At 39.2% G+C, this 22,872-nt stretch overlaps 1 protein-coding gene across 4 annotated transcripts in view; it reads right to left on the reverse strand.

Moving 5' to 3' along the window:
- The window catches only part of RUFY3 (RUN and FYVE domain containing 3), a 123,767-nt gene that overhangs the window by 23,617 nt on the left and 77,278 nt on the right, over positions 1–22,872 (reverse strand). For 2 of the 4 annotated variants that reach the window (XM_089652300.1, XM_089652301.1), the window contains exons 5-13: positions 20,012–20,135; positions 19,068–19,129; positions 13,664–13,729; positions 12,016–12,085; positions 10,967–11,047; positions 10,361–10,444; positions 8,330–8,497; positions 7,179–7,276; positions 1,987–2,106 (exon numbers count right to left, since the gene is read on the reverse strand). In XM_089652300.1, the coding sequence (XP_089508426.1) occupies positions 1,987–2,106; positions 7,179–7,276; positions 8,330–8,497; positions 10,361–10,444; positions 10,967–11,047; positions 12,016–12,085; positions 13,664–13,729; positions 19,068–19,129; positions 20,012–20,135 (873 nt within the window). Of the gene's footprint in view, positions 1–1,986; positions 2,107–4,189; positions 4,510–7,173; positions 7,277–8,329; positions 8,498–10,360; positions 10,445–10,966; positions 11,048–12,015; positions 12,086–13,663; positions 13,730–19,067; positions 19,130–20,011; positions 20,136–22,872 lie in introns of those variants that run through there. The other 2 variants (XM_089652298.1, XM_089652299.1) reach the window with 2 other exon arrangements.

A 22,872-nucleotide genomic window follows, 5' to 3' on the forward strand; every position in this document is an offset into this window, starting at 1 on the left:
TTAATAGAGATAATTGGTTAATGGTTTCCAGGATTTTCATTGCGTCTTCCTCTATAGATCAATATAAGGCCAAATAATAAATGGAATTGTGTGCTGATTCAATTATAATGGAGAAAAGATTAGATAAGATTAACCCTTTACTTGATCTTGCTTCAGGACTACAGAAAGTAGCATATAAGTCCTGTGATAATGTCATGTTGATTTTACCTGCTTTGATTAGTGAACTGCTGACAAATGACAAAAATGATACATTAGGTACATAGCAAGCAAATATAAGCCACCCTGGCAATACAGTTGACTACACTCAAGTAGTCTTTCTCCTCTAAGGACAGTAGCAAAAGAATCCCTCAGTAAAGCAGCCTATAGGTTTTGGGATTTTCTTTTCTTTCACAAGTGGAAGGAAAGAAAATCGCTCGCTTCCCCCATCAACACAGCCAGTGTTGATGAGAGGAATCCCTCCTGCAGCGCTTTTGCATTCTGCCAGCAGGGAGCCTTCCCAACTGGCAGAACACAAAAATTATAGCAACTATAACCACTAGCAGCACTAGCTCCCATGTAAAAAAAAATCAGACAGACTGGTTGTACCCAAGATGATCAATGATCCCTGCTGAACCTGCCAAGATTCGGTCCATATATGGCTGGCTTAACAGACTGACTCTACCAATTCTGATTCTCCACTAAGCTTTGGTTGCACATAAAAGATCCTGAACGTGTTCACCATATTTGGGTAATGTGAAAAAATTGATCAAGAGGAGGCACTAAGAAAAACAAATAAAACATACTGACGGACAATTTTGACAAAGCAAAGACATTTCAGCTAATTTTGAACTTTAGAATTCTAGCACTCACAAAGTAAAAAATAGTGGAGAATGTGGACTATGCACCAGTGTTTGCTTGTATTTTTTTCATGTTGGAACATGCATAGGTACCCTACCAAATATTTTACTATATATTTCTTCTATATGTATTATGACTCTCCTCTGAATTTTAGTACATTCTTAATGCTTTTAAAATTATGCTGCAAAAAAATCACAACCAGACCAGAGAATTTTAAGAGCCTCGTAGCCAGATATGCATACATGCAGCCGTGTCCTTTGCATAGCAGAGATCAGGAGATTTGACCTCCAAATCTATTTTTCTATGTATTAAGTATGTGGGTCTGTGCTATTTTATTGCTGTAGGTCTATAGAGGACACCTAAAGAGACAGGACTGGTTTGTGGAAAGGCAAACACAATGAAACTATTAGCTTCCATTCTCTAACCTGTAGTGTTCAAATGACACACAGTCTATGGATATTGTACTGACAGCCCCATGAAGTATATCGCTAGCCTTGATTGTTTTTACCATTACTTTACAGCAGTGATCTTCGTGAATAACTTAGGCAAGCAGTTGGCAAGAGGTGTGGCAGAAAGCAAAGCTATTAGAAGCTAAACAGGCACAGAATCTTTTAGCCAGAATTAACTGGGCCTAATTTAAGCAATAACAACGTATTGGTCATATATCCTTTTGGTATCCCCCCTTCTTATTCACATACAATTTGAATTAAGTGCATGACCATTAATATGTATAAGAGTCATGATCAACAAACAGCAGATATTGGAGTATTAAATAAAAGATCCTGTGCCTGAAAGTATAATCAGATACAATAGAAGAGATCTAATGTCACTTTAAACATGTGACTACACATTTATTTTACCCAAATACCCATTAGCTCTAATTAGTATGTTTTCTTTGCAGGTTGTGACACCTCTGATTACAATGTCATTTTGCATTTTTCAGTGGACATATTGTCAACTGGAGCAAGTATTTACAAAAAAAAAAAAATCAGAATGACTGTACACAACAGCATTATGAAATAGGTTTATGGCTTCCAATAAAAGATATCACCACCTGCAAGAGGTTAGGCAATTGGCTGGCACCAGAGACACCAAGATGGCATCACCGCTGCTTGTGACTAGAACTACAGCAAGCAATCATTTCTTCACCACTGCTTCCTGAGCTGATCCACTTCCAGCTGAAGGCTCTCAATCTTGTCGCCAAATTCTTGTTTGAAGAGACGGTTGGCTTCTTCAGCTGACTGTCTGTCTCGTTCTGTCACTCGGAGTCTGGATTTGAGCCACATGAATGGGATTGAAAAATAAAAGCAATGGGGGGGTGGTGGGGACAGGGACAAGGCTACTTTAATAACTAAAATAATTGAAAAACTCAAATCGAAATATTGTTAAAAAGCATAAAGAATAAGAATGGATAGGAGAAATAAATTAAATGAATAAGTGCTAGAAAATGAAATGAAGTTCTTAATTGGTGAATCAGGCAAAAAATGACCTATGGGTATGTATTAACTACCACAGTAGTTTTCAGATAAGGAACTGGGTTTGTGTTGCTTGTATTACTTATTGCATATTAAATTATTTATTTAGGTGCTTAGTACAAAACTATCCTTGATCTGATTTGTTTTAAATTATAGTGGAAGTGCGAGTATCTGGTCTCTTGCTACTGACCCATCACACAATCTCAAGAGCCACTGCCAGATTTCAGGTATTTTAAGCTCTAACAGAAACACATTTAATTTGATACAATGAATGCAAAGGGTATTACTTGCACAATAAAACACAAGTCAAGAAACCTGCTAGCAAAAATGGTAGAATGCAGACACTTCTAGACCTATCCCTATGCAAGGTGACAAACGTTTTTACAACTCATGATGGCTTGCAATACCATTTTGCCCCTGTTCATTTCTGCGCTCATCCGATATACACATTCAATAAAGATTTCACCATTCCAATGCCTATTTCTACAGTCAAATTATCTCCAGATAGACATGCAACTAATCCCTTTTAAACAGTCTATTTGGTACATCTGTTAAATACTTTTCTTCCATTTATGGTCAGCTGTGATAGCAATCTTAAAATAGTTAATACCTGTGCAATGGAAACATACAGTATGCTCATGCATGCCTCTCAGATATACAGTTAAGTCCATATATATTTGGACACAGACACAATTTTAGTATTTTTCAGGTATTTATCAAAACATATTCAAGCTATAGTTATATCATGGATATAGGCTGAAAGTGCACACTCTCAGGTTTAATTTGAGGATATGTACATCCAAATTGGAGGAAGGGTTTAGGAATTACAGCTCTTATGAGCAGCCACCCCCCCCTTTTTCAAGTGACCAAAAGTAATTGGACAATTGAATCAAAAGCTGTTTCATGGCCAGGTGTGGGCTACTCCTTTGTTATTTCTTCATCAATTAAGCAGGTAAAAGGTCTGGAGTTGATTCGAAGTGTGGTACTTGCATTTGGAATCTATTGCTGTGGAAGGAGGAGTGACATGTTGGTGGTGTCAGTGGAAGGAGCAGTGACCCATTGTTGGTGTCAGTGGAAGGAATGGTGATTCAAATCAGTGGAAGGAACAGTGCATCAAGGGCCAGATTGAGGCAAGCAAAGAGCCACATCTGGCCCGTGTGCCACAGTTTGAAGACCACTGATATAGGTGTAGGCCATTTACAAGTATGCAGATGTACTGATTTTTCTCCAACTTTCTTTCCAACCCACTACAATGTGTACCTGTCTCAATTAAGAGCACTAAGTGTCACTTCTGTCTGCTGCTTCGTTCCTCTGCTATCAGCATGAATCACTTCTGACAAGTTTTACTGACACCAAGAGAAAATGGTGACCCGGGGGGGGGGGGGGGGGGTGGGTGGGGGCTAAGAATCTCCAGATGATTGACAGCCTCAGCTCTGTTCCTGTGTGCTGTGTGAAATGGGGTGTGTCCCTTCCCTCCAATCAGCTCTCAGAGCTCTCCTCACTGATGTAACTTCAGCTCTCCGCTCCCTGCTTTTCAGAGCTGAGTAATCCTGTGCAAATTTTGCAATTTGAATGGATTTAGGGGAAAGACAACCAGAGATAAACAGGTACAACTTATGTATGAGGATTTATTTAATCTCTGTGTATCACCTGAGGCCAGTCACTTCACTGGGTATATGTGAGGGTTAAAATACCAGCCAAATGACCAGACTTTTCTAAAGTGCAATAGCGAGCATGTATTTCTAATATATCATGTTTAAGAAGACTTTTACACACTTCAGCTTCTTAAAAAATAACGTTGACTTGCCCTCTTTAATCTATTTTTCCATCCCTTGATTTTAGTTACTGAAAAATAATACAAACTTTTGACAAAGAAATGGTTTTAAAAAGTTTATTTGGCAAATAGTTCAGGGTTCTAACAAAGATTCCATCTATAGTGAGAGGGTGGGAGAAAAAAAGGATAACAGAACAGAGGAGCCATGGCTTCAAAATGCAGCAGTTTCCAAATAAACGGTAGGCAACATTTAACATCTATGTAGTAGCTAGTAACTGAGCAGGTTTCCTCCCTTCCTCCTGCTACCAAGTTGCTCTGTTAGTGTTGGTCAGTGGCTGCGTATTAGACACCTATTGCTGCTTGTGTAGTAGCTTACTCGCTGTGCTACTCAAGGTTTTTGCCTGCTTCACCAAATTCTTTTCACTATTTTGTCAGTTTTAAAAAGGTAAGCAAGGTTTAAAATGAACAAAAATAAAGTCAGGTGACAGGCAAGGGTGAATGATTAACAAAGCAGACAGAGAACATCAAGAAAGAATGATCAGTTGAACATTTAACACAACTTAATACAATAAAAAACTGCAAATAGCAAACATACAGTATGTGCCTTATTCAGCAATTCAGTATTACAGTTGAATAGTAATGATGATGTGTGAAGAGATGCAACCCATAGCAAACAATCAGATATATGATTTTCTGATGTCAGATGAGTGAAATTAATTCTGATTGATTGCTGTGGATTACTGCACTGAGCTGCCTAATTTACTGAATATTACTGTCAGAATTAAGAACGGTTAAAAAATGTCACAAAATATCATGCACTCAACCAAAGTCAAAGCCTTTTAGGTTTCAACTAGAGCAGGGGAATGATTTGAACTTTATCATTATGTCTGTGGTCTTATTGGAGAAATGTATTTTAAATTCCTGTTTCTTTGACAGGTGTCATAAAAAACAGTATGTAAGAGAATATCCCCCCCCTTCCCAGATGGAAATAAAAATTATTTTATAGTGCAGTATAGAAGGATCAGAAGAGGAAGAGAGATATCAACTGTATAGACCAGGAGTCTCCATACTTTCTAAACAAAGGGCCAGTTTACTGTCCTTCAGACTTTAGGAGGGGGTGGGACTGTGGCCAGTGGGAGTAGAAAATGCCCCATCATTGATTTTAGTGGAAGAAACAGTGGCCTGTTTTTGGCATCAGTAGTAATAATAGCACCCCATTGTTGATAACAGTGGGAGAAATAGCATCCCATCATTGGTGTCAGTGGGAGGAATAGCAACCCATCATTGGTGTCAGTGGGAGGAATGGTGCCCCATCATTAGAGGCAGTTGTGGATGGAACAGTGCTCCAAGGGCCAGATAGAGGCAAGCAAAGGGCCACATCCGGCCCCCGGACCGCAGTTTGGAGACCACTGGTATAGACCATTAAGTGTTACTAAACCCACATCAATAAAATCAGTCTGTATATGTAGAAAAGCATGCTTGTTATAGTCACTGTGGAACCTAGGGGGTTAATCCTCTACACTGTGCAAAACCGCAGTTTGATACTGACTTCTCTGATCCTCCCCTTCTTACAGTATCCCTCTCTTATCTCCTGATAAGACATAGCATGTGGAGTCACTCTGTACATGTTCAGTTTGGTGTGTATTGCTAGGGAGGGTTTTTTTTTTTGGGAGAGTGCATGTGATCAGCATAGAGCCAATCCACACTATCCACACAGAGGTCAGGGGTTCTGCATCCTCCTGAAGCAGAATAAAAACTCCTCCTACAAGCTTTAACCAGTGCTCGGCTGGACACTGATAGAAGTCACAAGACTGCTCTAGCTTCTGATGAGAAAAGGTATTTAGCAGTTTATATTTACTAAAATAATTGCATTTCCATGAAAAATATGTGTTAGATTACTTCTGAGCCACTGGAGTAATTTACCAAATATTATCAAAAAAAGCTTGCAGGCTCCTAATCACATTCTCATTTATGTGAACGTAAAATATAGTTTAGTAAGTGGTGCCGCGCTTTTAAAAGAAATATCTAACTATCTAAAACAATTTCAAAACTATTTTACATATTTGTGCAACTTATGCGTGTAGAGACTGTTCCCAAACCATTTTAAAAAATACATAAACCATATACGGTATATTAAATGAGATAAAAAACAAAATAACCAAAAAACAATATTAATAAAATATGCAAAATAGATTGAAAAGTGTCCAGAAATTAAATAAAAATAAAAAATACGAATAGAAATAAAAATTAAATGTGAAAAACAATTGTATAATGTCCAAATGAGTGTCCAAAGAATCTTTGCTTGGGTATTGTCACTAATATGCGCTCACCTCGTTTGCCTATTACTAGGCTAACACAGCTGTTTGGATATTAGGTATGGATGGGATCCTTTTTGAACTCCCCTGGGTTTAGCTGGATGGATAATTTTAATTTCTGGACACTTTTCAATCTATTTTGCATATTTTATTAATATTGTTTTTTGGTTATTTTGTTTTTTTATCTCATTTAATATATATGGTTTATGTATTTTTTAAAATGGTTTGGGAACAGTCTCTACACGCATAAGTTGCACAAATATGTAAAATAATTTTGAAATTGTTTTAGATAGTTAGATATTTCTTTTAAAAGCGCGGCACCACTTACTAAACTATAAATTGCATTTCCATGTTCTGTGTACTGTGGGAGACCAGATATAGTGAATGCAGGGTCCTGGGTTTAGTAACACTTTAAAAGTAAAAACCCTGTCTAGAGCAGGCCATAGATTATACAATTTAATTTTCTGTCCTTCCACCTTGGGTGTTCCCCAAGCAACTTAGTCAGTGCTGATGGGGTAATCCCTCCTGCAGCGCTATTCTATTCTGCTTGCAGAACACAGTGATGACTGTTGAGGCTATAGCCGGCAGCACTAATTATTCGGGAAAAAATCCGACAGGCAAAAGTAACAACCACATCTAAGGGTCTTTTTTTGGGGTTTAGATAAATTTCCACTGTGGAAAAACAAGATCATCAGACCTATGAAGTTTAATAAAATGCACATAGTTGTGTATTTAAGTTATGTGTCATTCAATAGATGATGGTATGTGTGTGTTTACCTCTGCTCCAGCTGTTTAATGGTGGCAGCCATCTGATTGGTTTTTTCTTCTAAGCGGCTGTTTAACTCGGTCTTCTGTTTCACTGCCAGATCAGAACTCTGTCAAAGAAGTGACACAGCCACCATAAAAAGTAAGTCTCTTCAGAAGAGGAAAAAATACAAAAAAAACCTGAGTAAACTTACACTAGCATTTTATTTGTTGGATATGACCACTTTGCGGAGCAACTACGGAAGTCTCTCACTATACAGACTAATAGTACCCTGAACCTGACCCTGCATATATTAAATAGGCCGGATGACTTGAACTGTGTTCAAAAGCACCAGATGTTTGAAACTTTTGGGACAGAAGCTTATGCTTTAATCCTTAAAAACTGGATGGTGTGTACATTTCTGGAATGTTTAATATTGTGAGTTACAATGGGAAAGAAAAGTACTGCATACATGTGCAGATATAGTAAAGTGTAGAAGAGCTTTCCACCATCCCACTCAATAATATATGTGAACAGATAATAGTATGTGAGGTATCTCTCCATACCTATGCTGGTTATCCACAAACTAGTAATGAAAAAATACAAGTAGCTGAAACTTCCTCATGTTAAAGCTGGGTATACTGTACATGCTTAGTTGGCTGAACGAAAAAACTAACAAACAGATTCCTCCTTTCACACAAGCGAGGTGGGCGAAGGAATCCTCCACGCTGCGATCTTGGATCTTGTATTCTGACAGCATGGACTCCTCTGCTGTCAGAATCCATTTTTCAGCGCTGCAGCCCCTGATTGAATAAAACAGTCCTGTTTGACAAACATCAATCTACCATCAACTTCTGTCGAACAGGGAGAGGGCCACACTCAGATCAAAACTCAGCTGGTCCCTGCTTAATTTTGAGCTGTGGTTACCCACCATTAGTCAGATATGTCTGCAAAAGGAGAGCTCAGCAATGATAGTAATAAGCAGCTAGGAAGGAATGGTGTTGGGACACAAAGGTTCCTTATATATGCTATTCAACCTTTTGGTTATCTATAGTGTTTACAGTTTGGAAAACTACAAAGTGCAGAGCTGGGGTTAGCGGTGGGAAGTTAACTATAGCTAGTTTCAGTATGTCTTTGAATGCACTTAATATTGGTGATTTGTTGAATCACCTGGCCTCCTGACCTGCAGTTTAAAGGAGAGTTCATGCTTTAAGGCCCTGAGGTCGTCAAGTTGTTGTCTGAGAGCTGCTAGTGCATCTTGCTTCTCACAAACATCCTTATCCAGCATCTTCATGGCCATCTCCATCTCTTGTCTCATTCCTATCTGCACTTCTAGTTCTTTTTCTATATCCTGTAAAAATATATTTAAAAAAACAGAATTAAAATCAGCACAAGTTTATTCTACTTAACTGCTTTGCCTAATGTAGATGTGTACATCATCCAGTTAACATTATATTCCATGAAACTCCTCAGCTGTGCGTTATTTCATCTGCCCCTCTTATTTTCTTCTGAACAAGAAGGAAGAAAATAGAATTTGTTCAAAGATTTATATTTTGTAAAGTAAAAGTGTCATAAAACCATCAGTACAGGATGGCTGTCTGGGTGGGGACAGATGGAAAGGTATTACTTTGATCTCTTTATCAGTGTCCATATTTGAGTAATAGCCATGAGGACAGGGGTTCAATCTCTACAGTAAGATCAAGAACCTCTATCCAAACCTTAATTGCTTCTTTGATTTTTACAACAATTGAATATGAACTCATGTATTTCTAAATTTTGAAGCCACGAATGCATGCCAATGGATTATTTGCATTAACCTCCTCTAACAATTTAAGGTATTCTTACTTCATTTGCTTGATTTAGTAGATGGCATTATCAAAAAGCTGCTTTATTTCCTATGCCAAAAAAAAAGAAATTGGCCCAGATCAATACTAAATGACTCATGTACGAAGGCCGAATGGTTAAAAAAATAACCCTTTCTAAACAATCTATTGTGTACCTGGTGAAAGGTTGTGATACTGAAGCATACTGTATATTAGTTTCAGTGCATTATATGACGTTATCTGGGATGTCCAACTGTTGTTTATGATTTTGCTGTATTACCATGCCCATCTCTGACAATCCTACTCTGTCCTTCTTTTACATCTCTACAGCTCCATTGTGTCATACTCTCACTAGAAGGTTTCCCAACAAGATTTTTTTTTTTGTTAGTTTTGACTACTATTGTATGCAGTTTCGTGCGACTGAACGTCATCAGGGGTACGCCTTTAGGGGGTGTCGCACAAAACGCGTTGGGTGGAGCCACATTGCTGACATCACGCCGTCGTCTCCTGGGCAAGGAGCGGAGGCCATTTTGAAACATTTGGCTCCTGTGGTTGAGCAGTCTTTCCCAGATTTAGAGGCTTGCACCACCGGTACTGTAAGGATGCTGGATTAACCCTTAAGTTGTCCTACTGCCCCTGCACCCAGATGTGACAGATTGTAACCAGTGCCTGTATACATCAAAGTTCTGGTGAGTGCACACCCATCAGAAGTGGTGGATTACCTTTAAAGACACATGCACAATTGCACGTTGGTCACAGGTTTATATCGTAAATTGAAGAAAGACTCCTGTTGAATTATCCGTTTTATTTATTTTATTGAAATCATAATGAATAATATGGACATTTGTTGATTGAATGCACCTATTGCACTTTATTTATACATTGTGCACTTATTACTTTATAAACTTGAATATATTGCCATATTTACATTCATGATAGCGCTCCGTAATGGTAACTGATGCATCCCACACAATAGCTTGGTAAGGAGCAGGCAAGTTGAGATCTGCACATAACTTTAGTTTCCTAAAGTAATTTCACTGAAGGTGACCTCTGCTTGTGCATGTCTTCTTTATACAGACTGTGCATCAGTCCTTGTTCAAAAGCAAATTTGAAGTTGCATAGACTTCTACAGTTTTATGTATTCATTGTTAATAAAAGACATGAAGATATGAAGAGATTGAGAAAGACTCTTCTTATTACACAGTCAGAAGAACCTAAATAAGTTCCGAATCATGCAGCCCACTCTATTTCCTTTCATAGAGTTGTATTATGGCACTAAAATTGGGTTTCTTGCAAGTATACAGTCTGGCTGTACTGTATCTGTGTGGACGATAAAGTGATTTCTTTTGGAAATGGTAGCTTATCTAATAGTTGTAAAAAATTCAACATACCAATCTTAACTGAGTTTCTTCTTTTAAGTGTTTCCTGACTTCGCTTAGCATCTGCCCATCTGCAGTCCTGTCTTGTTTATTACCCTGAAATAAATTGAGTAAAATTATAGAAGGCATTTCGTATGGCCAACCAGTGTAAAATTACTAGTTATAAGCTTTGTTAATTATTTTTAAATTTGACAAATAGTCTATGAGAGCAAAAATAGTCTATGGATATAAAGCATATATTGGGAAAAGGTGGATAGATCAGAAATGTTCAAAAAGTCAGCGTCATAGCAGGATCTTCCAAACGAAAAAACTGATTTATTGATACATCGGGTTAAAATCCACGCACACCCGATGTATCAATAAAGCGGTTTTATGTTGGGAAGATCCTGCCATGGTGCCAACTTTACTGTCTTAAATTAGAGTACAGGGGTCTGAGCACCTCATCTATCCAATTGGGAATTAGGGTTGAGTGAAGTGTGCTATTTTGTTTCGCGGAGTATGAGAAGGTTGCTTATTGCGATGTCTTACTTGGCCATCATGCTATTAAGTAAATACAGAAAGTAAAACTATCAGCAGAAAAGAAGTGGCAGCCTAGTGCCTCTGTGGAAAGCTGCCTACCTTGGAGAAGTATGTAGTGTCCTCTTTCATTCTCTCCATCTCCTCCTGCATGGTAATGATTCTGTTGTTTGCCACTGCAAGCTGAAAATAAGACACAAATAGGATTGGGATCTACACAGATTACTTATTTATAAACATATTTAGTATAGAATATACATTTTGTATAAATCATAAAAGCCAACTCTCCTGAGTGTGGGCTAGTAAAGGAGGGTGAGGTAATTGTAACTAACCTGCAAGTTTAAGGGCTGGTTCACACTACATGCGTTCCGGTGCGTTTTATTTCAGCATCCAAAACACATAGAGTAGGTTACTTGGTTGACAATAACATAGCTCACACCAGTGCTTGCAGTTCCAGTGCTTTCCGGTTCCAGAAAAAAAAAAAAAAAGTAGAACGTGCTGCATTTTTCCTGAACAGAACTTCTGGAACGCGGTGAAACACATTAAAAATGCACATGAATGTACTGGAAAGCATCAAAAATGCATTAAAAAAATGTGCTGGGCCCCAAATGACCCACAAATGGAGGAAAAAAAGCATCTGGAATGCATCAAAAACGCACTGGAAATCATCAAAAACACGCATGCAGAAAAGCATCCAGGCTGCATTTCTATGGTATGAACTGGCTCTAAAGGAAGTGGGTACTAAGAAATACATAGGATTCCACTGCTGACCCTACTTTTAAAACTGCTGCTTGCCTGCCTGTCTGTTTCAGCACTTAAAACCTCAACAGATCAAGCATGCAGCAAATCAAGTCAGAGCTGTTAGAACATGTTATCCATATACTTGTTTTGTGAAGTGAAGCAGAAAGCACTAACACCAGTGGATCAGCATGACAGCCAAAATTTGGGAGCTATAGGAGGAGCAGATTGTATGGGGCAGATTGATGATTGGCAACCACTCTACTCCGCGTTCCTTCAGTTTTTATAGATAAAGCACAAAATTCTTAGAGTTAAAAAAAATAAATCGATGCTGCAAAGTGTAAAGCAATAAGGAACTGTTAAAGAAAAAAAACACAGTGACCAAACAACTAAAAAATACATGCTTTACATACCTCTTCTGTTAGCTTTGTGTTGGATTTTTCTAGTGCATCCACCTTTGCCTGAAGGTTGTTAACAGTGGCACTGTTATGAACACAAAAAAGAACAATGACTACAGAACTATTCAAATTTCCATTTGGATTAGCTGTCCATGACTGAAGCACCCTATGGCCCCTTTCACATGGGCATTCCATTTTTTTTCATCAGTTTACGTCCGTTTTTTCGTCCGTTTTTTTTTCCGTTCCCATCTGTTTTTCGTCCATTTTTTTTTTAAAAGGAAGAAAAATAGGGTTTTCTGCCGTTCAAAAAAACGGATGTGGATATTAACAGTTATAAACAGATGATCACCCGTTTACATCCGCTAGTCCACAGAAATACATGGGTGTCTGTTTTTCATCTGTAAACGGACAGATGAAAACTGGACATATGGAACGCCAGTGTGAACGCCAGTGCTAAGAAAAGCCAATTTCCTATTTCTGGAGTACTAGAAAGCCACTGAACTGCACCTTTTAAATGCATTTCCATACAGAGGTTGAATTGCAATAAAACACACCGTGTTTTGTGCACTGTAGTAGACTTTGAGTTGTTTTCTATGTGCTAGCTGGTCTATGGCGTTTCCATGCAAGGAGAGCCTTATTTTGTCCGCAACACTGGCCAAATGTACCCAAGTCATTACTGGACTACCCATTGTGCTAGATGGATCACACATTCAAAAACACTAATTTAGTGCCAGTTCACATATATGCGGATTGGATGCGGTTTGAACCGCATTCAATCCGCATGACATGTGAAATAACATTGCGTCCTATACTGCCTGTTCACATATGTCTGATGCACTGTCAGTGCAGATTCAGTGCCAATTGAAAAAGAGTCCTGTACGATTTCTGAGCAGTGCGGTCCAAGTTCAAGTGCGGATTACAGGCGATTGACTTCTATGGGAACCGTTTCTAAAGCGCACATATGTGAACAGGATATAACCCTGACCTGATCTTATCCTCTGCCTGATGTAAACCTGACATGAACCACTGAACAACTACCATGTCAATTAGCTGTGAAACCTGAGCTTCAATCCACACTGCACATTTGTGAATCATATCTAATTCATCAGTTGTGGCCTAGAAATGTTGTGTCATGACAAACATACACACAAACGCTAGTCGTACTCCTCACCAAGGGTGAGCTCAGGCGTGTTCAAGTCCTAGTCTGAACCTATCTGAGATATCCCTCCAGGAAAATGTTACTGCACACCGGAAATCATAAGCAGCTGAAGCATTTCAAGCACAGCAGCCGCATGTATACCTTGTATATTTGCAGGGAGGGGAATGCTTCTGCTGCTTATGATTAGTGGTGCTCAGTAATGGCTTTTCTTGTCTTGACAACATTAGTTAAGGGTCATGCAGTTCTGTAGGAGCTATACAAACTTTAACATCAGGATTGGTATCTTATGTCAGCTTTAAAAATATAAAGGGAAATATCAGGCAATCTGAACTTTGATCCTTCCTTTCAGGAGGGGTCATATTACCAAGAGCCTGTTGAGAAGGGATATTTTAATGCTCACCAGGTGGCATATCTTATGTAAATTAAAAAAAAAATAATAATTTGAGATTCCTGTGTTTCAGGATGATTATGCAAAAAATACATAATCACATGCTTATACTTTACCTTAATTGTCTATTTAGTTCTTCTACATAATTCTTCTGGTCAAGAATAGCTGTTATTTGTCCATCTCTATGCAGAGAAGAAAACATAAGCAGTGTATGATCACCATTTTATGTATATATTTCTAATTTGTATTATCACTGTTACCAGTACAAAACCATTGGTATTGAGTAAAGATATCCATAAACTCTAGGTACTGATTTTGGTAGTGTTTAGTCCCTTTACATTTTATATTACAGCTGTGAGTACATTAAATAGATAGAGAATTCCAAAAATGATGTTTCTAAACAATACGAGGATCTACATGTTTACACTTTGGACCTCTAGAGCTTAATTTCTACAACAATATCAGACGAGTTATAACAAAACCATAATAAATGTATATAAAATATTTCTGGCTATTTGTCTTGCCAAACTAAAATAACAAATATATTTAGAGCTAAACTTTTATCTACCCTTCCTCTCCCTTTGACCATCCACAGAATGCCTTGTATTCTGTAAACCATTCACAAAATACATGGTGTTCTATGAATAGACAAGGGGAGAAGAGGGATGGATAAGCAAATGTGTGCACTGTATTTAGGAGAGCCACAGCTGTCACAAGGCTAGAAATATAGTACTAGCTGTACTTTCTGGCTATGCATACAATGGATCTTAAGAGAAAACTAAGAGCATCTGCAACAACCAGAAGAACCTATGACCAAATCTGAATCAAAAGAGCTGAAGGTTATTACAGGACAGGGGGAATTGCTAAGGAAGTTCATGGAAAATCAACCTGGTGTTCAGGAAAAGTCCACACCAGCCATAGATGTGAGCCAAAGCAACCACCAAGAAGTAGAGCAAATAACTATGGGAATGGTGGCGTACAGCAACCAGGGAAACTTGAACAGATCCATAAGGTAGGACAAGCTGGTCTAAGGATAACCAAAAGCTCAAGCCTTGAACTTCTGATCCTATGCTTCTGGGAAGAAGGGCTCCACGAAGCAGTAGGGATGTCAGTGAAAGTCATCCAACCTTGTATGAGATAATCAAAATAGAGAACTATCTATATAACCCAAGGGGGTGGTCAAGGATCTTAGTAGTTGGAGAAACCCCAAGAGAACAGCCCTAAGCCAGAAATACTGACCAACAAAATTGTGCAAGTACCCTCACAAAAATAGACAGGGGTGGGAAGATGACTGCTACTGTTGCAACACCAATAGAAAAGAGTAGCACATGTAGTCAACAAACACTCCCGGTGGTGTCATAATAACTGACCTGACAGGGAAAAACCTGATCTGGGACATAGGACTACAAGTGCTCTGCCCATTGGAAAATGGTCCCCACCAATTCTGTAACTCAGAAAGTCCCTCTAAGGACAAGTAATACTGAGGATCAACATTACCCTGAGGATACAGAATTTCCCTGAGGAGAAGGAATGTGGTTTGTAGGGAATAACTTTTCATTGTTGGTTAGGACAGGAACAGGGATTCCCAGAGTGCAGAGAACCCATGGAAGCCTGGGTAAAGGCATCACTATGTGTAGCAGCACAGGAAGAATCACTATGTGTAGCTTCAGGGCAGCTAACAGATGCCATCTCCAAGTAATTAGCCTGCATGCTAAAGATGTAACATGAGCATCCAAAGCAGCCAAGCCAAAACCAAGGAAGCCCGATACCCCAGGACCCATCCAGTTTGGCATACAGCCCCTCACTTGTACAAACGGGGTGCACCTTCATGCCTACATTCACATTCACACCTTCATGCCTAAGATTTACCAAAGGCATTAGCTCAGTGAAAAGCCCAGTGCCTGAAGGACACATTCAAGGCTAGAACAGCAAACCTTTCTAGTCTAGCGAGGTCCAGGCAAAGCTTCCAAAGCTAAAATAAGGAAATGCCAATTTGCTTCAGCCTAAAAGCCTTAAAGGATAAGTAAGTTCACCTTTTGACAAAAAATAATAAAATTCACAATTTTTTGCAGGTAAAAAAAATGTACACTTATTTTTTTTTGCAAGAACCTGTAAAGCATTGCACCAGCGATCAGCAGATTGCTGGTGCCATGCAGGTCTCCTGCAGACCTGTCAGTATATCTGCTTTCCCATAATGGATGTACGGGCAAGCTAATATACTGACAGGAAGAATCAATGAGCTACGATGGCAATCCACAGCGCCGTGGTAGTTCAGTGAGAATTCCAATCCAACAGCTGCAAAGGCTGTCGGGACTTGTAGTTCATTCGTAAATGAAGAACGCGGCCGTGCGGGCGGTTGTTCCCGTACTACTGTCGCAGGGAGAATCGGACAGTGACTGCAGCATTGGGAACATGTTCCATTCTAAAAACAGGGGTAACATGTTCCCAAAGCTGAACTTATCCTTTGAATACAAAATAAGTCTTTGAGACTTGGTTATAAGAGAGGTTTTGCCACATCTCTGGACCTAGAGAGTGCTCTGAGGCTACCTAACACAATACACAAAGGTCTGGAAAGTGCCAAAATGAAGAGCCCAGTGGCCAAATGTTACATTCCAAGCTAGTCCCACAATCTTTGGTCCAGCAGTGTTCGAATATGACCCCCAAAATTATTGCTGAGAATATGCGGATCAGGAGCTGCTGTTAAAGAGACCAAATCAAGCAGCGCCTTGCAGTTTTGACTGCAGCATTGAACATCAAATTCAGTGTACCAAGTATATTGACTGAAGAAAAAAATAAAGTGAAAATAAGCAGAATAAAAACAGCTAATAAAAAGTAGATTTAGAATTTTTCCCAGCAGAGCTGTGGAAAAAGCATCTAACTTCCTAGAACACCAGAAAAAAACTAGAAAAAACATTTATGGGCTGGCTTTCAAAATGTTTTCCTTATTACCAGCGCCCAAACCTAGCCTTAAAGCTAAATTAACCACTTCAAGTCTGGACACTTTTACCCCCTTCCTGTCCAGGCCAATTTTCAGCTTTCAGCGCTATCACACTTTGAATGACAATTGCGCAGTCATGCAACACTGTACCCATATGAATTTTTTAGCATTTTTTTGAGCCAGATAAAACTTTATTTTGGTGGTATTTATTCACCGCTGGGATTTTTTTTTTTTTTTTGCTATATAAATGAAAAAGTCCCAAAATTTTGAAAAAAAGTGTTTTTCTTATAAAACTTTGCAAATAAATAATCTTTCTTCATAAAACTTGGCCACAATTTATTCATCTATCTTTTTAGTAAAAAAAAAATAACCCAAATTAGTTTGTAACCAAAAATTATAATTTTTCTAAATTTGTTTTACATTTTTTTTTTCTATATTATTTGTTTTTTTTTGTACATACTGTCACCCTAGCAGTACAGTGTCACCATAGTGACACTGTACTACTTGTGGGGGGTGATGAAGATTTTTTTTTTTTTACACTGATTGCTTTTACACCCATAAAGGCTATAAAAGCAATCATTTCTCCTTCTCTCTGGCTGCATTCCTGCAGCCATTGAGAACTTCTGTGTGAGCTGTGATTGGTCACAGCTTGTCACATGGTACAAGGCTGTTGTGAATAGCCTTGTACCATGTGACCTCCTTGATCATTCAGAGATTTCACACGTAGTAAGCAATGATGTCAGAATTGACATCTTGCTTAATACTCTTCATGTGACCACTGATTGGCCAATCAGTGATCACATGATCGGGACCTCACACAGAGGTCCTGTACAGTGATCGATGTTACACTGTGTCCAGAGGACACAGCAGGCAACGGATTGTGGTGCTGCACGCACAAGCAGGGGGGCAGGGAGGCCATTTATAAACGGCCACCCGCCCCTGTACTGCTCCTGTCCGGCCGTTTATATACATGGGCCGGACGGGAAGTGGTTAAAAAAACAAATTAGATACAGCTAAAAAACAGAATACATCCTCATACCTATGCTGTAAATGCTACAAAAATATTGTAGTAAAAAGTTTTGTACTAGCTAAGATCTGCCTAAAACTGAGGCAAACCCAACAACAAAGAGAAGTTATTTGTATTGCTCTCATTAAAGATAATGAAAGGGAGTTGTTGGCAGTTTTCTGTTGTCCCAGCATCACTGGAACCTGACGTTTTCTAACTGGTATTGCAGATTATTATAAGGCACGGTGTTTGATGTTTTCTACATCTTGGTCAATGTTAGAGTCATGTGGATTCCAGAAGCAGTAAGTACTTTCACACGCTAATCATTAGCACATGGTTAAGGATCTTTATATAAGATTTATTTGATTTAGCTGAAGTTAAAAGGTCCTCTTTTTTTTTTCAGAAGGATCCTTATCTTGGAGTGTTAGCTTTGTAAATCTAAAGTAGGTTGTTATTTCTCAGGTGTTGCATTGGAATGTTGTTAAGGGGACAAAGTAGATCTAAATATTGCTTACAGGATAATTAAAAAAAAAATTAAACTGAAAAAATGGCCCACAATAATAAAAACATTTTTCATCTGTCAGTGTTTAGAACACAATATATATTCAACAATTTCCAATGTCCTGCACATACAGAAACCTGAACCTGAAATTGTGAATACACCCATAATAAATAACACCAACAATGAATTTCCCACTGAAGGTCACCAAAGGAAAGCCAGCCTCTTAACTAGTTGCATGGGTAACAGCCCTGATCTTTATTAACTCCGGTATTTTTTCATAATCAGCGTCATTATTTTCAGCGCCTTGACAGGTCTTCTGCCTGTAAAATCTTCTATTTTCTTTTCTGCTGCTAAAATTAAAACTAAAAAAAAAGCAGCTGTAAAGATGGCATGTGGCCCGATGATTCAGTCTGGCTAGGCAGAGATTTGCTCCTGGCTGTGGATGGGCTGATATTTGTCTCTTGATGAATGTCAAGGAAAAGCATGTTGGTAATAAGCCACGCTGGGTAGTCACGTCATGCTTCATTTACCCATGAATTTCCACTCTGATCTGGACAAAGACCATGACATTTCTAGGTCTTGTAATTCTACAGTAAGGCAGTATCCTCTGTCATATATTATAAACTAGATAACATTATGAATACAGAGATTTAAGCTATGCTTGTGTTTCAACACTGTCAAAATTATAGCAAGGTTTTAAGGGAGTTAGGAAAAACTATTTTAACACAAATCAGTATGAGGTCAATATTTTTTTTTTCATAAAAGTAAACATCAGTCCCTTTAGATTTAAAACATTACAAATGTTCTTAATGGCCAAAAAAAATCCACAGCATTACTGTTCCCTCAGCAGATCTACAGACAAGCAATTTAGGGGGATTGCTGGGTGGTAGGATATACATTCTGATAGCTGGAAATTCACATAATACAGCGTGGCAGACAGTGTAGGATGGAGAATAAAAGAAGCATTAGGGCCAATTAACTGATTTGTTGTCTTGTTTTTTAAGTTTCACTTTATGGATCAATAAGGTTAAAAAGAAAAAATACACTATATGAATAATGTTTCTTTACACTTACCCTTCACTGCATTTTGCTATAGGACCTTCTTTTAGGTACATTGAAAAATCAATGACCCCAACCTGATTAACAAAAAAAGAAAAAAAATAGGGGAAATTAAGCTTGTAAATGGGTACAATCAAAACAGATTCTGACAGGATATACAGCCATATAATGAAATGCTCAACACAAGGATCACATGCACAGGGGTTGCAATTGTGACCCCGCCCCATGCACACAAAAATAGGAGGGGCATTATATAGAGGAACCTTTTAGCGGCTGCAGGAAGAAAATGGAGAGTGTCGGTTCCTCTGCATGCCCCTCCTATCCAACTCCTGCTGACTCTGTAGTGATTCCTGCTGTGATCCCCAGTCTCCCCCATCCCTTGCAGCTCTGCCAGGTTCCCCCTTCACTCTCCTGCCAGCTGCTGCTAAGGATCTGTCAGGATGGAAAGCATGGAAGGGGCCGATAAAAGTGTCATTTACCAGCCCCTTCCTTATGAATAGAGTCAGTTATCTGTACCAATCTCTGAATCTGTTCATAACTGAGGCATAGTAAATTGTGTTTACTACGCTTCAGTTTATGAACGGGAAGCTCTGTACAAAATTGTTCTTCTCCATTCAATCTGTACAGGCTGTGGAGATGGAGACTGCGTCCTTTAACTCTGTCTCAAAGGTGAAACATCCATAAATTGTAAATAAACAAATTAAATAAATGGTAACAAACAAAAAAAAAAAAAAAAAAAAAAGAAGAAAAAAAAAATACTGATGCCAGTGGTGGAACTACCAGGGTTGCAAAGGTCGCACTTGCGACCTGGCCCTGGCATTCCGCCATTGTGGAGGGGGGGGGTCCTGGCTGGAGATCAGGTGGGCCCTTTATGGTTTCTTGCACCAGGGCCCTGAATATTCTAGGTATGCCTCTGCTTAACACTATTATGTATAATGTTGTGATGTTTGAATAAATACCTGAGAATCTAAATCTTCCCCTTTCATACAGAAGTTAGCATCAATCACATTGAGTCCAACCAAAAGGCCTGAAATGATGGCACCTTCTTCTTCCATCATTAGAGCATTTGGCTCATAGAATTCACTAAAAAAAAAACAAGAGAGTGCTCATTACAAATTAATCATTTATATATGTTTACAATGTTTTAAAGTCATACTGAGAAATCTAGATTACAAAAAAAAAAATAAAATATGGTGATTTTGTAGCTACATATTTCATCCTGTTAAGACATGAGAAGCAGGCTGTACCCCAGAGCCAGTCAGTCCAATCCAGAATAACAGATTTTATATGAATTGCTATATTTGTAGTAATTCCATGGTTTTCCACTTACATTACAGGATTATTGCATAGAATTTCAGTGTATAACGTGTGTTCCATTACAGACAAACATCAGGCAGATACAGCATTTAAAACAGTGATGTATTATTAATATAATGAAATGTGTTTTAAAAGTATAACAAGCAGAAGTATCCAAATATGCCTTGCTATTATTAGTTGGACATCGATAGTAAAGCAGATTATCTCCCTCTTAGACTGAAAGAACAAGGTCAGCACTGTCTGTTTGTCAAGCTCTTTTGCTTTGCACAGCGATTATGTGCACATGCGCTCAGGACATCACAGCACAGGGATGGCCTCAATGTCTTGCTCCTTCCTTGTCCAGTCACAGGTTGGGGTTGGTCCTGAGCCAGGCCAAATTGTTTAACTGAGGAATGGTCTGAAGAAAGGCCTAGGATGTGGTTGTGAGGCGTGGCAGGCGAGCCTAGGTCGCTATACTGGCTTAGCAGATTTCTTGACAGTTTATTTAGTGTTGCATAGTCTTGGAATCTTATCAAATTTTTGTAGAAGAAAGGGAATATGAATTCTATATTGGATAATACCCTCCTGTCCAAACCCCTAAAAAAGAAAAATTGGCCATGATTTCTTAAAAAAACTCAATCCGGGGAATTAAAGGCATTCTAAACCCTGATATTACTGCAACAACTAAATGACGGGACATACCACCAGCTATTAACCTGAACTGAAACCGCTTTAGTAATAAATGGAATTATTACCTTTTCAGCCCCTTTCTATTTGGGTCACTTGACTTTTTTTTTTTTTACGTTTCCTACCGAAGCATGGACCACGTTGGGGGTGGGATAATGTGATGTCACCTTAGCTTTTTCAGGCCCTCCTCAAAGGCCATGAAAAATGCAGTGGAACTCAGTCAAGGATCTGATCTGCACCCCACCAATGCCTTCAGGCAGATCAGACCTTTGACGGACAGCTCCAATCCACTTTGCACAGCCTGGAGGAGGGACTGAAAAAGCTAAGGAAACATCACAGAGCATGTGACCTGCTCTAGCTTAGCCTTACCCCCAGCCTGGATCGTAGTGCTATACACTACAAAGAGGTGGTCCCTTATCTCCTCTTCTGGAGTCTCCCACCGGCGTTGTCCACTTTTCTTCGGGGACCCCCCCAGTCAGCTGTGTGCTGAGGGGGCACCTATGTAGATGCGCTCCCAAGCTGGGCTGTGTGTGTCCATAGGCACACACATGCCAGTAAGCCATGCTTCCACTCCCTCCTCTCAAGAGCCCATGGCTCTCGCTGCTGTCTGTGTCTCCTGTGAAAGCAGGAAGTGGAGAGGAGCCAGGTAACTGTTTAGAAGCTGTGGGGGACAAGTAAGATCAGTTTTTACCTTAATGCATATAATGACATGAGAAAAGCAGAATTAAAAGACGTGCCTGAAGGCGTGGTTTTTTTTAGACGTGTTTAGGTAGTTTAGACGAGTTCAGGAGTGTCAAGCGTTTGAGCGTTTACTAATTTCACTGGCCAGAATATTAATTTATTCTGGACATAAAAATGAATAGACACTCAAGTGCCAGAAGTATATAGAGTTTAGGTGCATTTATACGCTTTTAGGTGTGTTAGTCATTTTTTTCTGCTTAAACATCCCTCTCCTGAATGTAATTTTGATGCTTTTGGATTTCTGCCCCAAACTCCACTAAATGGCTCTGTGTGCATGGACACATAGGCTGGCATAGAGGGGCATTTAGGGGCATTGAAAGAAAAAAAAAAAACCTGTCAAACGCCTGTAAAACGGGCATTTGACAGCTGCAGTGTTCATGAGTCCTAAGAAAGAAAATAAAAGAATTTAAATAACTACTATGAGGAACATTGACTTTTCCTTACCGTGGATCTTAAAGATCAATGTGAAGCAGCAGCTACTGCTACAAATATAGAAATGATGCAGATACTATCACTAATAAAAAGTGTGGCAGTGCTCTTTTTGGTCTAGAATATTTATACTCTTCCAATCCCAAAGGATGCAAAATTGGCCTTACTTCACTGCCAGATTGTGGGACTGTATGTTCATCAACAGAAGCTAGCCACCTATGTTTTTATTGCCCCTAAATGGGTCATTGCCAAAGCCTGGAGATCGCCCTCTGTCCCTTTCTGCAAGGTCAAACTCACCCTGACCACCTTGATGTTACAGGAAAAGATGGCTAGTATTGCTGGTGATTCACATGAGTCCTTGGTGGACTTATGAGCTCCCTACCCTATCCTTGTTGGGCCTAGGGACCCTCTAAATCCCAGCTGTGACCCAGGCCTGCAGGAGGTTACCCGTTTCTTTTTCTACTTTGTTCCTGGTTTTGCTGCTTTTTTCTCCATTTCTTTTCTTTGGTTTATTCCTCTGTACTCTCTCTTTGGTTAAATGAAATGCTAGTGAATTGTCGTTATTGCCTACGGTTTGCCCTCCCGGGCTTGTCCCTGGGTCATGGAAGCCGCACTGTGGCCTTGGTCACAGGTCGGCATTATTCCGATCTTACTGCTCTGAAAATGT

The sequence above is a fragment of the Staurois parvus genome, unplaced genomic scaffold (genome assembly GCF_062004578.1).
Source record: "Staurois parvus isolate SC_StPar_1 unplaced genomic scaffold, SC_StPar_1.0 ptg000679l, whole genome shotgun sequence".
NCBI lineage: Eukaryota > Metazoa > Chordata > Amphibia > Anura > Ranidae > Staurois > Staurois parvus.